The 15,961-nt window shown below is 38.1% G+C and overlaps 1 protein-coding gene across 5 annotated transcripts in view; it reads left to right on the top strand.

Annotated features, from left to right (window-relative positions):
* EPB41 (erythrocyte membrane protein band 4.1) overlaps window positions 1-15,961 on the top strand; it is a 196,699-nt gene that overhangs the window by 72,751 nt on the left and 107,987 nt on the right. For all 5 annotated transcript variants that reach the window (XM_043992709.1, XM_043992711.1, XM_043992710.1 and 2 more), the window contains exon 3: window positions 2,805-3,017. In XM_043992709.1, coding sequence (XP_043848644.1) covers window positions 2,805-3,017 — 213 coding nt within the window. The remainder of the gene's footprint in view (window positions 1-2,804; window positions 3,018-15,961) is intronic.

Raw genomic sequence — 15,961 nt, 5'->3', positions numbered from 1 at the left:
TTCTGGAAATTGCACTTGATTTCTTTTGTTTTAATTTTTCATCTTGCACATTCTTTATATATAAATTGGAAGTTACTTTCTGAGAAATTCCCTCTTCAGGATGTGAGAATGTTTTATATGTCATCTTGAGAGACCGTATGTTTCTGTTTGTTGTGCTCACTAGCTCATATTGATGTATTTTGTTTTTGAATCACCTTTATTTTTTACTATTTCCCTCTCCCCCCCACCCCAACTAATGAACAGTCCCTTCACTAGGCTCTTGTGGAGGGCTTTTCATGTGCTAGGGTTATAGAGACCAAGAAAACAGACTCTTCCCTCAAAAAGCTTTCATTATTTTGAGGGGACATAACATAAATATTGATAAATAATACAAATTATGTATAAAGTATATTGAAAAATATGAACCATTTGGGAGGAGGTTGTTATCAAGAAAATGGCTTTTTGGCAGAGTAATGAGGGTTAAGTGACTTGTTCAGGGTCACACAGCTAGTAAGATTCTGAGGTTGGATTTGAACTCAGGTTCTCCTGAATCCAGAGATCCACTGCGCCACCTAGCTTCCCCTAAGAAAATGTATCATAAGCTATAAAGCTCTATAAAAAGGAACTGTTGGTAATGTTAATCCAGTTTTTCTTATTCCCACTTTCTACTCTGTCAAAAAAAATAATAATATGGTTTAGTGGAAAATTCTTAGTCATATGTTACGTTCAAATGTAGGAACCCTAAAATGTTATCCTGGCTATACGTAGGTAAACACATACTGAAAAACGTGGAAATGGCTTATTGCTTTTCCCAAGAGACCTATATTTTAGTTGAAATCCTGTTCTTCCATGACACTTGATTACAGGTAGAATACTTGGTGGGAAGGAAAGAGCTACTTGATAGGTAGTCCATAGATAAGTAGTTTTGACAACTCTATAGATGTTGACTTATGCCTTTGAACAGTTATCTATCATTTATGAAATTTCGTGACTTGGGAAATTTAGAACACATTAAATCACATCAGAATTCTTTAATTCCTAATGCTGAAATCAGGATAGCCGCTAAAATGGAAAGATGTGTTAGGCACTGGGGATGGAGCAAAGTGTTAAAGGAGAAAGAAGAACTTGACAGCTTTAGATAGTGGGATTCAGTTAGATTTAGCCCATGTGAAGTGGCTCTGTATGTAAATCACTTGTATTAGGCACTTGGGGGATATAATTTGTTTAAGGATAAGTAAATAGAAGGTAAGGAGAGACAGGGAAGGGAGAGACCAAAGTGCTTTAGGGAAATTCAAGGAGAGAGAACACATGCTTGGGAGAATGAATGAATGAATGAATGAACGAACGAACGAACAAATGAATGGGCATGTATTAAACACTTACTGTGTACTAGCACTGTGCTAAGGAAAACAGAAAAGTCAAACAGCCCCTGCTCTCCAAGAACTCATTCTAATGGGAGACAACACATATACAAGGTTTCAACTGCAGGTCAGATGGAAAAGTCCCATGGTCTGTAGGGTATGGTGGTAAAGCAGATGATGCATGATATTTATTGTACCACCGATAATATCATATGAGAGGCATCTGAATGGTGCAGTGGATAGAGCATCCGGCCTGGAATCAGGAAGACCTGAGTTCAAATCCTGCCTCAGACACTGTGTGAGCCTAGGCAGGTCATTTCACCTCTGCCTCAGTTTCCTGAACTGTAAAATGAGAATAATAATAGCAGCCTACACCCCAGGGTGGTGAAGATCAAGTAAGATAATAATTATAAAGTGTTTAGCACAGTGCCAAGGATTTGTGGGCACTTAATAAATGCTTATTTGTTTGTTTCCTTCATTCCTTCATATCACTTTCTGATATTGAACCATTTGATAGTACCAAGGACCTTACTGGCAAGAACTTTCTTTCCTGGGTCTTTCGTAGCTGTGCCAACAGCACCAGAAGGGCAGCTGCCAGGCAGAACCCCTCAGAAGTTACTTCCCAGGATTATAGGTCCAAGGGCAGGACTGTAATCAGGACCTGGGATTGGGAGGGGTGCTCCCCCTACTGGGGTTCTTGGTCTTATCTCTCCCTTGGTAACCTCTGGCCAACAATCAATTTTGGTGGGAACGAGAGAGGTGTCTTCCCCCCCTCTCCCCTGCAACAGTGTTTTCTCTTCTAGATGATGGTTAGGGGACCCATACTGGAAACAGGAAGAGGTGATGGTGCTTGGTGAGGTGCTGTGTCTTGTGAACCATGGGTTCCATGGCAGACTTTCATGGGCTGCTTAAAAAAACAGGTCTTCCTGAGGTATATTTGGAATGCTAGTTTTTAATGGGCTTTCACTAACTGAGACCTTGCATCTTTTACAGAAACCTCATATGTTTTTTGTTTGTTTGTTTTGGTGAGGCATTTGGGGTTAAGTGACTTGCCTAGGGTCACACAGCTAGTAACTTTTAAGTGTCTGAGGTTGGATTTGAACTCAGGTCCTCCTGAATCCAGGGCCAGTGCTCTATCCAGGTGTTCTATCCACTGCGACACCTAGCTGCCCCAACCTCATATGTATTTAATGTGTTCTTTCTCTCTCACATTAGGATTTGAACCCCTTTGAAGTTAGGACTACTTCTTTCTTGTCTTTGTCTTTCTTGCAGAGCCTGGCACAGAGCCAGCGTTTTGCTTCATAATTGCTGATGGATGGATCATTTTAGCCTGAATGTTATGATCTTGTATCTTGTCGCAGTCTTCTTCTCTCTTGCTTTCTTCATATCATTGTTCTTATTGATAGGATAACGCATTTTATGAATGATCCTGATTTCTGACTTGGTTATGTTGTGGTTCTACAGCCTGCCCAGGAAGAACACGGAGAAGATCTAGAGTTTGAAACTAAAGAAGGAGAAGAACTTGAAGAGGGCTCCAGTGCAGATGTGAAAAAAGAAAGTGTGGAACCAAAACCAGAGAAAGAGCTTGGGTCTTCCCAGAAAGCTGTCAGAAGACACAGAAACATGCACTGCAAGGTGTCCTTGCTGGATGACACAGTGTATGAATGCGACGTGGAGGTGGGTGCTTGTCTTTTTTTTCATTTTCAGTTCTTATTACAGCGTCCAGAAATCCTCAGTCCAGCAGGGTTAAGTAGAGAACCTCCACCCAAAGATAAGGTCCTGTCTCATGAATAATGCCAAAGCAATTCTTCTTTATAGATTACCTTCCCTGTGCCTATGGATCTGTGGTAGATGTTTGGGTTGCTGCTGGTTGTAGAGGTGGCTGAGTGAATTGTATAAAATTAGACCTTGAAATGAAGGAATTAGATAAGAAAGTGACTGAAGTGTACAACCAAGAGGAAACATCTTTTCAAGTTTGATCCAATTCGTTTTCAAAATTTCCTGTACTTGTCCCCTTTGGTAATAGGTTGGTGCCCCTTACTATAAACCATCAGAACCCAAGAGCAAAGAAGTAGAAGTACCCACAGATTAGTTTTCTTTTCAGAAAATCATGTGCTCCCAAATCAGGCACTTAAAAGCAAATTGGAGAGCGTCTAGTCCCCTCCTCTCATTTTACAGATATGGTCATTCTATACTCAGAGGAAACGAAGTCACCTTATTAGTAGCAGAGCCAGGATTCCACTTCAGCTCTTTGGCCTCCCAAATCCTGTGCTCCTCTGCTGCATTGTGGCTGCATTATGGTTGTCTCATTATGGTTGACTTAAAGTCTTCCTTTATCTCTGTCTTCCTTTTACATATTGGGCTTTTTGCCATCTATTTGTGTGCACTTGACCATTCTGTTAATCCTTTGAGACTAAACGATTTTCCTACTAACTTAAGTGATGTGGTAAACATTCCTAGCTGAGTCTTTTCAGATAAAATAGCAAGAAATTGTCTGGTGATGGCTCATAGAAGTTAGTCATGATGCAGAGACACTTTTAAGTACTTCATGGAGAAAGCTTCTCTTGTCTCATGGCATCATGTTATTTATAAACCTTTCAATTATTGTTACTCACTTGGTAGTAAGGATATTAGATTAGCATTGTAGCTGCTGAAGATTTTTTTCTTTTTACACAGAGACTTGCTGATGTGATGAAGCACCTTATCTTTACTTGAGTACTTAATTAGTTTTAAACTGGCTTAGATTATTTGAACTTTAAGGTATTCTTCAGGTATATACAATTATTTGCCATAACTTACAGGGGAATAGTGCAATTATATCCTTCCTTGAATTTGCTATTTTATGAAGTCTTTGTGGCTTCAAAAAGGTATTGGATATATTGGAAGGATCCTGCTTAGAATTTGGGGTGTGAGGACCTGAATTTAAATCCTCGCTCTACCCCTTAGTACTTATGTGGTAGATTGTCAAGCCATTTGAAGAGGGAAAGGTTTGGGGCCTTAGTTTCCTCATCTGTAAAACGAAGGAGGTGCATAAGATGATTTCTAAGGTTCTTTCCCAGTCTACATTTGGTATCCTTTCAAGCTAACTTTAATCTTCCTTTCTGGTATCTCTTTCCCTTCTCCTCTCTCCTTCCCTTTCTTTCCCCTGTCTGTTGCTGTCTCTCCTTCCTCCCTCTTCCTCTCTCTCTATTTTCCTCTCCCTCCCTCCCTCTTTCTCTCTCTCCCTGTCTCTCTCTCTCTGTCTCCCCCTCACTCCCTCCCCTTCTCTCTCTCCTCTCTCTTGTTCCCTTCTCTCTCCCCCCTCTTCCTCTTATTCTCTCTCTACCTCCCTCCCCTTCTTTCAGCCTTCACTGTCTCTGTCTCCATCTCTCTCCCTCTCTGCCGTGCTGAACTCCTTTAGCTATTTAACCACCCATCCATGTTGTACCCTTCATGGGCGGCAAGGTGACACCACAGTGCACAGAGTGGGAGGCCTGGCACTAAGTTTCAGCCCTGCCTCAGAGCCTTCCCAGCCGGGTGACTCAGGGCAAGTCAGTCCTTCTCTCTCAGCCTCAGTATTCTGATGTGTAAAATGGGGATGATCATAATAACAGCACCTCTCTTCCAGGGTTGTTTTGAGGATCAAATGAAGGGATAATGTGTGGTAGGTAGACCAATCGCATTAAACTGAGTCTGTGAGGATGGAGACCTTTATTTTTATCTTTTAGCCTTGAGATTGTATGCAGTCCTTGTATGTAGGCAGTGCTTAATAAGGATTTGTTTAATTGAATAATATGGTTGAGTTAACTTCTGTGGTAGGAGAATGGAAAGGAATGAACATTTATTAAGTGCCTACTATGTGCCAAGAACTGTGCTATGTATGCACTTTACAAACATCCCATTGGAACCTTACAACAACCCTGTAAGGTAGGTGCTATTATTTTCCCTATTTATAGTTGAGGAAACTGAGGCAGACAGAGGTTAAGTGAGTAGCACAGTGCTTTATGCACTGTTTTACCTAGCTACCCAGACATTTGTCTAAAAGGTCATTGAACTGTTAGTGTGGGAAGGGACTTTAGGCATCATTTAATTCAATTCCTTCATTTTACAAATGAGACAATTGATTCTCAAAGGCACAGTTGGGGACAGAGATTAGCTGGGATTAGATTTCTGGTCTTCTGACTCCTGCCCCAAGTTCCCTTTCTACTATACTAAGAATTTTTAATTTGAGTGTTTTTATGAATAGATAATAAGGACCCTTGAACTTGGCTGGCAGGAAAAAAAACACCACTCAATTTAGGTCTTTATTTTCATTAATCTCTTTAAATGAAAATTAATATTTATTTAATTATGAATTTAAAAACAACAACATTATTTGGAGATGTCCATAGGCCTCACCTGACTTTCACAGAGGTCCTTGATGAGTAAGTTGAGAATTCCTGGCCTACAACATGTTAAAAAAAAAAAAAACCACCAATACTCTGCTCACTGCATAATCAAGACATATTTCCTTTATTGATCATTCATGGGAGAGACACACTGCAGACTTCAAGTCTGTTTTGCACAGCAAGAACCTCTCAATAGGTGGAGTGAAGCAAAACTTTCTATAATCTTGAAGAAACAGAATCAAAGGACAGGAGGATAGACCAGAGAAATCTGGGGGTTCAATGAAATTTATAGAACTCATGAAATGAATGGATTCATTCAAAGTAGACTACTGAGCATTAGGTTTTGTAGGAGACCTCAAAGTATTCTGAGAAAGCTGAAGTATTAATGTATAGGGGATTTTCAAGAATTATACGAACAAGTAGCACAAGCCTTTCATTGTTCTATCTAGAGGAAGCAAGGCTTCCTTTAATGTCTTCATGTTAGTGATGCCTAATCTAACCATAAGTCTTTATAGCAGTGCCATGTTGCTTCAATAAGCATTCATTAAGTACTTCCTATGTTCCAGGCACTCTGCTAAGTGCTGGGGTTACAAATTAGAAAACAGATAGTCCCTATTCTCTCTCTCTCTCTCTCTCTCTCTCTCTCTCTCTCTCTTTTTGGTAAGGCAATTGGGGTTAAGTGACTTGCACAGAGTCACACAGCCATTAAGTGTTAAGTGTCTGAGGCCGGATTTGAACTCCGGTCCTCCTGACTCCAGGGCCGGTGCTCTATCCACTGCGCCATCTAGCTGCCTTGGAGACTGCCTTCTTAAAGAAATGCTGTGACACCCATACAGGGATTAACCTCATGATCCTGGCATTATTATCATCATGTTCTTTTAGGATCTAAACAAGTGACCTAAGCCTGTCTCCTGACAGCACCATTATAAAGAGTTTTTCAAAAAAGGAAAATGTTGGATATTGGAGGGTATGTGGGAAAACTGGGAGGCTAATCCACTGTTGGTGAGGTTGTGAAAAGATCAACTGTTCTGGAGAACAATTTAGAACTCTTCCCAAAGGGTTATAGAACTGTGCATCCCTTTGATCCACTGCTAGGTTTATATCCCAAAAACATCCCAAAAAATAGGAAAAGACCTATTTGTACAAAAATATTTATAGCAGCTCTCTTTGTAGTGGCTAAGAATTGGAAATCAATTGGGGAATGGCTAAATAAGTTGAGGTATATGATGGTGATGGAATATTATTGTGCTCTAAGAAATGACAAGCAGGATGATTTCAGAAACGCCTGGAAAGACTTGTATGAACTGATGTATAGTGAAGTGAGCAGAACTAAGAGAACGTTGTACACAGAGACAGCAATATTGTTTGATGAAGAACCGTGATATAATGATCCAACTGTGATACAGTGATCTCAGCAATACAATGATCCAAGACAATCCCAAAGGACTGATGATGAAGCATACTATCCAGCTCCAAAGAAAGAACTGATACTGATTGAACCCAGACTGAAGCATGCTATTTTTTACTTTCTTTTATTTTTTCTTTTATTCAAGGCTTTTATCCCCTTAGCAGCAATGAAGGAGTTAAGTGACTTGCCCAGGGTCACACAGCTAGTGTCAAGGGTCTGAGCTCAGATTTGAACTTAGGTCCTTCTGAATCCAGGGCTGGTGCTTTATCCACTGCACCACCTAGCTGCCCCTATTCAAGTTTTCTCATATAAAATGACTAATATGATAATGTTTTACAAAATTGCACATGTATAACCCACATCTGATTGCTTATTGCCTCGGGGAGGGGAGGGAGGGAAGGAGGAATAGAATTTAGAATTCAAAACTTTAAATAAAAATGTTTATTATTTTTTTAAAAAAGGAGTTTCTGCTATACAAATGCCTTTTTTCAGATACTTAAATGGATCTGGTTATCCATTTCTTACTCATACACATGACCAGTCCATCTTCTTTTTCTCTTCTGTATTTCTGTGATGACATCCATTATTCTGTTCTTTGAAATTCCTTGTTGGTAACACGATGAAGCAACTTGGTATGAGGTCTACATTTGCAGTCATGCAAAACATTTCCATATTAGCCATGTTGTGAAAGAAAACACAGACCCCCCCCCCCAAATCCTCAAGAACAATTAAAGGAAGTTTAAAAAAAAAAAAAGCATGCTTCAACCTGCATTCAGACTCCATCAGTTCTTCCTTTGGAGGTGGATAGCATTTTTCATCATAAGTCCTTCAGAATTGTCTTAGATCATTGTATTGCTTAGAAAAGCTAAGTCATTCACAGTTGATCATTGTTGAACATTGCTGTTACTGTGTACAGCGTTCTCCTGGTTCTGCTCTCTTCACTTTGCATTACTTTGTATAAGTCTTTCCAGGTTTTTTGGAAAGAATCCTGTTCATAATTTCTTATAGGGCAACAGTATTACATCAGTCACTTGCCACAACTTGTTCAGCCATTCCCTAATTGATGAGCATTACCTCAATTTCTAATTCTTTGCCACTACAAAAAGTTGCTGTAAATATATTTGTACATACAGGTCCTTTTCCTTTTTTAAAAAAATCTCTCTGGGGGGCCAGCTAGATGGTGCAGTGGATAGAGCACCGGCCCTGGAGTCAGGAGTACCCGAGTTCAAATCCGGCCTCAGACACTTAACACTTACTAGCTGTGTGACCCTGGGCAAGTCACTTAACCCCCATTGCCTCACTTAAAAAAAAAAAACAACAAAAAAATCTCTTTGGGATACAGATCTTTTTTTTTTTTTTTTTTTGCAGGGCAATGGGGGTTAAGTGACTTGCTCAGGGTCACACAGCTAGTAATTTCAAGTGTCTGAGGCTGGATTTGAACTCGGGTACTCCTGAATCCAGGGCCGGTGCTTTATCTACTGCGCCACCTAGCCACCCCCCTGGGATACAGATCTAATAGTGGTATTTTGGGGTCAAATGATTCAGTTTTACAGCCTTTTGGGCATAGTTCCAAATTGCTGTCCAGAATGGTTGGATTACTTTATAACTATAGCCACAGTGCATTAATGTCCCAATTTTTCCACATCTCCTCCAACATTAGTCATTTTCCTTTTGTGTCATACTAGTCAATCTGATGGGTGTGAGGTGGAACTTTAGAGTTGTTTTAATTTGCATTTATCTAATCAGTACTGGCTTAGAGCATTTTTTAGTATGATTATAGATAGCTTTGATTTTTTCATTTGAAAAGTGTTCATATTACTACCTGTATTCTTGTAAATTTGACATGGTTCTCTATATATTTAAGAAATGAGGCCTTGATCAGAGAAACTTCCTGTAAATCCCTACCCCCCCCCCAGTTTTCTACTTTCCTTCTAATCTTGGCTGCATTGGTTTTCTACTGCAAAACTTTTCAATTTAATGCAATCAAAATTACCCATTTTATATTCTGCGATGCTTTTTATCTCGTTTAGAGATAGAGGAATTCTCTTATTCACAGATCTGACAGGTAAATGATTCTGTGTTCCCTAATTTGCTTGTGGTTTCATCATTTATGTCCAAATCATGTAATCCATTCTTATCTGCTTCTGTTTTATGTGTAAGTTCATCCCATTCATGTTCATAGCTGTGATTACTAATTGTTTGTTTCTCCCATCCTACATTTACCCTTTGTTTATCTTTTTCTCTCTCCTTTCACTTTGTCCTTCCTCAAAAGTGTTTTATTTCTGACCACCACCTCCCCTAATTTGCCATCCCTTCTATTAGCCCCTCCCCATCTTTTCTCTAATCCCTGCTCTCTTCTACTTCCCTGAAGGGTAAGCTAGATTTCTATATGAAACTGAGTATGTATGTTATTCCCTCTTTGAGCCAATTCTGATGAAAGTAAGGTTCAAGCCTGCCATTCCTTTTGTCTTCCCCTTTGCTATAAAAGCTCTTGCACCTTTTTTATGTGAGATAATTTATCCCATTTTACTTCTCCCTTCCCCTTTATCCTAGTGCATCCTCTTTCTCACCCCTTAATTTTACTTTTTTTGGCTATCATCCCATCATAGTCAACTCACACCTATACCCTCTGTCTACTATGCATACTCCTTCTAACTTCCCTAATAATGATGATGTTCTTTGGAGTTAAAAGTATCATTTCCCATATAGAAATATGAACAGCTTATTGAACCTCTTATGATTTCTTTTTTCCTTTTTACCTTTTTAGGCTTCTCTTAAGTCTTATATTTGAAAGTCAGATTTTCTATTCAACTCTCGTCTTTTCATCAGGAATGCTTGAAAGTCCTCTGTTTCATTAAATATCTATCCATTTCACCCCTCCCCCCCACCAAAAGTTATGCTCAATTTTGAGGGGTAGGTGATTCTAAATTGTATTTCTAGCTCCTTTGCCCTTCAGAATACCATATTCTAAGCCCTCTGATCATTTAATTTAAAAGCTGCTAGATCTTATGTTATCCTGACATAGACTCCATTATATTTGAATTGTTTCTTTCTGACTGCTTGTTGTATTTTCTCTTTGACTTAGGAGCTCTGAAATTTAGCTATAATATTCCTGTGAGTTTACATTTTGGGATCTCTTTTGATCTATAGATTCTTTTAATTTCTATTTTATCTTCTGGTTCTAGGATATCAGGGTATTTTTCCTTGATAATGTCTTAGAGTGTGATGTCTAGGCCCTTTTTTAAAAAAAGTCATGGCTTTCAGGTAGTCCAATAATTCTTAAATTATCCCTCCTCAATCTGTTTTGTTATAAACTCTGATGGAGTTATAAACTTCCACTTGACCAGTTCTGATTTTTAAGAAATTATTTTCTTCAGTGAGCTTTTGTACCTCCTTTTCCCTTTGACCAATTCTGCTTTTTCTCTTCAGTGGATTTTCATGCCTCTTTTAACATTTGGTTTACTCTGTTTTTAAGGTATTATTTTATTTGATGTTTTTTATGTCTCTTTTACCAAAGTGTTGGGTTTTTTTTAATGATTTTCTTGCATCTCTCTCATTTCTTTGCCCAGTGTTTCTTTTACTTCTCTTATTTGATTTTTGAAACCCTTTATGATCTCTTCCAGAAATTCTTTGTGGGCCTGAGACCAATTCACATTTTTCATTGAGGCTTTGGATGTAGGTGTTTTGACAATGTTGTTTTCTTCTGAGTTTGTGATTTGATTTTCCCTGTCACCATAGTAACTTTTGATGATCAGCTTCTGTGTGTGTGTGTGTGTGTGTGTGTGTGTGTGGTGTTTGCTCATTTTTCCAGCCCATTTCTTGACTTTTAATTTTATGTTAATGTTGTACTCTGCTCCTGGGGTAAAAGGTGGTATGATCTAAGGAGAGTTGTGGTTACTGTCCTCATGGCATGTGTCCTGATCTATGAGTGACCACAAGCATTTTTTCCACCCTGGAACTGTCTCCAGGATCCCTGCTCCTGCTAATACTCTTCTCTACCCAGGGACTGTGACCTGGATTGTGTATGGGCAATGCAACAAAATTCTGCCCTCTGTGTCAACAGAGGGTCCTCTGTAATCTTGTTCTGACCAGTTGTCTGATACCTTTGCTGTCTATTAGCTGGGAGCTCTGGAAGCCTAGTAGCTGATTCACATGCCTTCATGGCCTGCCGCTGGATTGCTGGGCTAGACTGCACTCCACTCTCACCCCAGTGAAACAGACCTTTCCTGCCAATCTGTAAGTTGTCTTGGGCTGGAAAATTGTTTTACCCTGTCGTTTTGTAGGTTCTGCTGCTTCAGAGTTTGTTTTGAGGCATTATTTTAATATTTTTTTTTAGGGGAATTTGAAAGAGCTCAGGTGAGTCCCTGCCTTTACTCTGACATCTTGGTTGGCCTGGATTCTTTTTTAAAAATTCAGTTGTATTTTATTTTTCAATTCTAATTTTTTTCTATCTTCTCCTTCCCCTTCCATTGAGAAGACAAGAAGAACAAAACCCATTGCAAATTATATACAGTCACACAAAACAAATTCCCATATTAGCCTTGTCAAAAAAGAAAGGAGGAAAGAAAAAAGAAGGAAAAGAAAATATACTTCAGTTTATATTATTGAGTGAGTCAGCTCTTTTTGGAGGTTTATAAGTTTCATCTTGAGCCTTTTGGAATTTGCATTGCATTAATCAGAGTTCCTAAGCCTTTTAAAGTTCTTTGTCTTTACAATACCATTATTGTATAAATTTATCTCCTGGTTTTGTTTACTTCACACTGCATTAGTTCTTTGATGCCATCCCCATCATCATTTCATATAGCATAGTAGTATTCCACGACGTTTGTATACCATAACTTGTGTAGCCATTCCTCAGGTCATGGGCATTCCTTTAGTTTCCAATTCTTTGCTACAACAAATATTTTTGTACCTATGGGTTCTTTTCCTCTTTCTTTGATCTCTTTGCAGGTATAAAACTAGTCATTGTGTCACAGGATCATATGGTATTCATAGTTTAATTGCATTTTGGGCATACTTCCAAATTGCTTTGCAGAGTGGTTGACTCCATTCACAGCTCCACTGGAACAGCATTAATGTTTTCTTACAGACCACCCAGCATTTATCATTTTCCTTTTTTGTTAACTTAGCTGTTCTTATGAGTATGAGGTGGTACTTCAGAGTTATTTTAATTACCTGTCAGATAGAGAAAATGCCTTTTTAGAGCATTTGGAATATTTTTCATATGGTTATAATTAGCTTGGTTTTCTTTTTCTGAAAACTGCCTGCAGCTGGTGGTGCAATGGATAGAGTGCCAGGCTGGAAGTCTGGAAGATCTGAGTTCAAATTTGGCTTCAGGGGGCAGCTAGGCGGCACAGTGGATAAAGCACCGGCCCTGGATTCAGGAGGACCTGAGTTCAGATCTGGCCTCAGACACTTGCCACTTACTAGCTGTGTGACCCTGGGCAAGTCACTTAACCCTCATTGCCACCCCCCCCCAAATCAGCTTCAAACACTTACTAGCTGTCATTGTGCCTCTACCTCAGTTTCCTAATCTGTAAAATAGGGATAACAATTTCACCTCTTAGGGTTGTTGTGTGGATCAAATGAAATAATATTTACAAGCTACTTAGTACAGATCCTGCCATAGTAAGTGCTTTTTGTTAGCTGTTTATTACATTGAATAGTAATGGTGATAATGGACATCTTTACTTTGCCCTTGATATTATTGGAAAGGTTTCTAGCTGATCCCTGTTACAGACAAGACTTGATTTTGGTTTTAGATAAATACTACTTATCATTTTAAGGAAAGCTCTGTTTATTTCTTTGCTTTCTAGTGTTTTTAATAGGAATGGGTACTGTGTTTTGTCAAGCTTTTTCTGCATGTGTTGATACAATCTTTTTGTTTTTGTTTTTGTTATTAACATAGTTATGTTTATGGTTTTTCTATACTAGGCCTGCATTTCTGGTATAACTCCATCCTGGTCATTGTGAGATTTAAAATTGGATACTAAATCATAAATCTCCCCTCTTTAACCTTTCCCTTAATTTATCTCCCAGACTAGTAAATGGAAGAAACCTCTGGTCTATAGTTAGAGCTTTTATTGTGTGGTAGTTACAAGGTGATGTTGATTAGAGGGATAGGAAAGTAGAAATACAGAACAAATAGTCTTAAGTCTAAGCTTAGTCTATATTCCGTATAAAACTCACCAAAAGCCCAATGCCACCTTTGGGGAGGAGAGCCGCGTCAGGCACGTGCTGCTAACGGCAAGCCGGGCCGAGTCCAACTCCAGTCAGCGTCTGTCTGTGTGTCGCAGTCATCGGACCAGAAGAGCCAGCAAGAGATCCCACTTCCGTTCTCTCCTTGCCTTTTAAGCTTGCACCCCGGAAGTGGAGTGCTTAGCAGCCGGGCTGGCGTGTGTAGCCCATGCACGGCCGTTGGTCTCCTCCCTGGAAGGGTAGTCCTTTAAAACTGGCGTACTTTTTACCACATTCACTAACCGACTGATAGAAAACTTTTTACCACATCATATTATATGATCTTTTATATATTTCAAATAATATTGCTATCATTTCCTTGCCAATATTTTATTTACAATTTTTGTTTCAGTAATCATTAAGGATATTGGTCCATCATTTTATTCCTCTGTTTTGATCCTCCCATGTTTATTTATCAAGACCATATTTGTGTCATTGAAAGAATTTGGAAGGACCTATTTACCCATTTTTCAAATAGTTTATGTAGTGGTAGAATTAATTTTTCTTTAAATATCTGCTAGAATTTGCTTGTAAATCCTTCTGGTACTGAGGTTTATTTTTCCTTTTTATGGCTTATTCAATTTCTTTCTCTAAGACAAAGTTATTTAAGTATTCTATTTCCTGTTCATCTGAATAATTTATATTTTTTGTAACTATTTTACTTAGAATGTCAGTTTTTATTGGCATATAGTTGGAAAAATAGCTCCTAATAATTGTTTTCATTTCTTCTTTATTGGTTGTGAATTCATCTTAATTTTTGATACTGGTATTTTTGTTTTCTTTTTAAAAAACTTCAAATTACCTAATGGCTTATCAATTTAGTTTCCTTTTTCTTTAAAAAACCAGCTTCGGGGCAGCTAGGTGGCGCAGTGGATAGAGCACCGGCCCTGAAGTCAGGAGTACCTGAGTTCAAATCCGGCCTCAGACACTTAACACACACTTACTAGCTGTGTGACCTTGGGCAAGTCACTTAACCCCAATTGCCTCACTTAAAAAAAAAAACAAACCAGCTTCATTTATTTGTTCATGTTGGGTTTTTTTTTAACTTTCAGTTTGTTAATTTCTTCTTTGATTTTTCAGGATTTCTATTTTGGTATTTAATTGTTTTTAAAATTTATCAATTTTCTGGTTTTTAGTTGCATGCCCTATTTGTTAATCTGATCTTTCTTTTATTGATGAAAGCAGAGATATACATTTTCCCCTGAGTACTGGGGATGCTCTGACTAAATTCCACAAATATTGGTATATTGTCTCATTGTTATTATCTTTTTCTCTTTTCTTTCTTTTTTTTTTTTTGTGGGGCAATGAGGGTTAAGTGACTTGCCTGGGGTCACACAGCTAGTAAGTGTCAAGTGTCTGAACCTGGATTTAAATGCTCCCTCATTGTTAATATCTTTAATGAAATTATTTCTCTGACCTACCCATTCTTTAGGATTATGTTATTTAATTTATAATTAATTTTAATGTTTAATTCAAAAGATTTTTCTTGAATGTAATTTTTATTGTATTGTGGTTAGTAAAATATACACTTAATTTTTCTGCCATGTAGTCATTTTTTGTGAAGGTACGAAATGAGTATATTCTTTTCTTTTCCCATTCCTTATTTTCCAGAGGCCTATCATATTTAACTTTTCTAAAATTCTATTCAGGTCTTTAACTTCTTTCATTTTTGGTAGTTATTAGACTTATCTAATAAAGATAAATTGAAGCCCTCCACTATTATATTTTTATTTTCTATTTCTCCTTGTAACTCATTTAGCTTTTCCTTTAAGAATTTAGATTTTTTGCTATTTGGTGCCTAATGTTTAGTATTGGTATTAATTCATTGTCTGTAGTACTTTTTAGCAAAATATAGTTTCTGTCTTTTAATTAGGTCTATTTTTGTTTTTGCTTTGTCTGAGATCATGATTGTTACTCCTGCCTTTTAAAATTTCAGCTGAAGCAGAAAAGATTCTGTTTCAGCCTCTTATTCTAACTCTCTTTGTATCTTACTGTTTCAGGTATGTTTCTTGCAAACAATATTTTTGTTATCTAGTTTCTAATCTAGTCTGCTGTCCAATTCCATTTTATGGATGAATTCGTTCAATTCACACTCTGTTATGATTGCTAACTGTATACTTTCCTTCATCTTATTCTTATACTTTGCCTTCTCTTCACCTAATGCCCACACCCTCTTTAGGATTTTATTTTGCTTCTGACTAATGGCCTCTCTTAATATACCCTCCCTCTTATCCCCCCTTTTGTCCTTACCCCCTTTCTCTACTATTCCTGTAAGCTATATTTCTCTGTCTAGTTGTGTGTCTTTGTGTATTTTTCTCTCCTATGACCGGTTCAGGTAAGAGTGATGTTCAAATGTCACCCATTTCCCTCCTTATTGTATAAAATCCTCCTTGTGAACCTCATTTATATGAGACATTCCTCTCATTCTCTCTTCCCCATCCTTTTCATTCTTCTTGTGTGTTCATCCAAATATTACAGAATCACTCCCAGCCCTTCTATCTAATTAGACTCTCTATGACCCCTGATGATGATAGTTCTGAGAGCTACAGGTATTTTCTCCCTGTATAAAAATAGAAACAGTTTAACTTTGTTTAGTCTCTTATGATTGC

Source organism: Dromiciops gliroides, chromosome 3 (genome assembly GCF_019393635.1).
Source record: "Dromiciops gliroides isolate mDroGli1 chromosome 3, mDroGli1.pri, whole genome shotgun sequence".
Lineage (NCBI taxonomy): Eukaryota > Metazoa > Chordata > Mammalia > Microbiotheria > Microbiotheriidae > Dromiciops > Dromiciops gliroides.
This window is presented reverse-complemented; position numbering and strand designations above follow the sequence as displayed.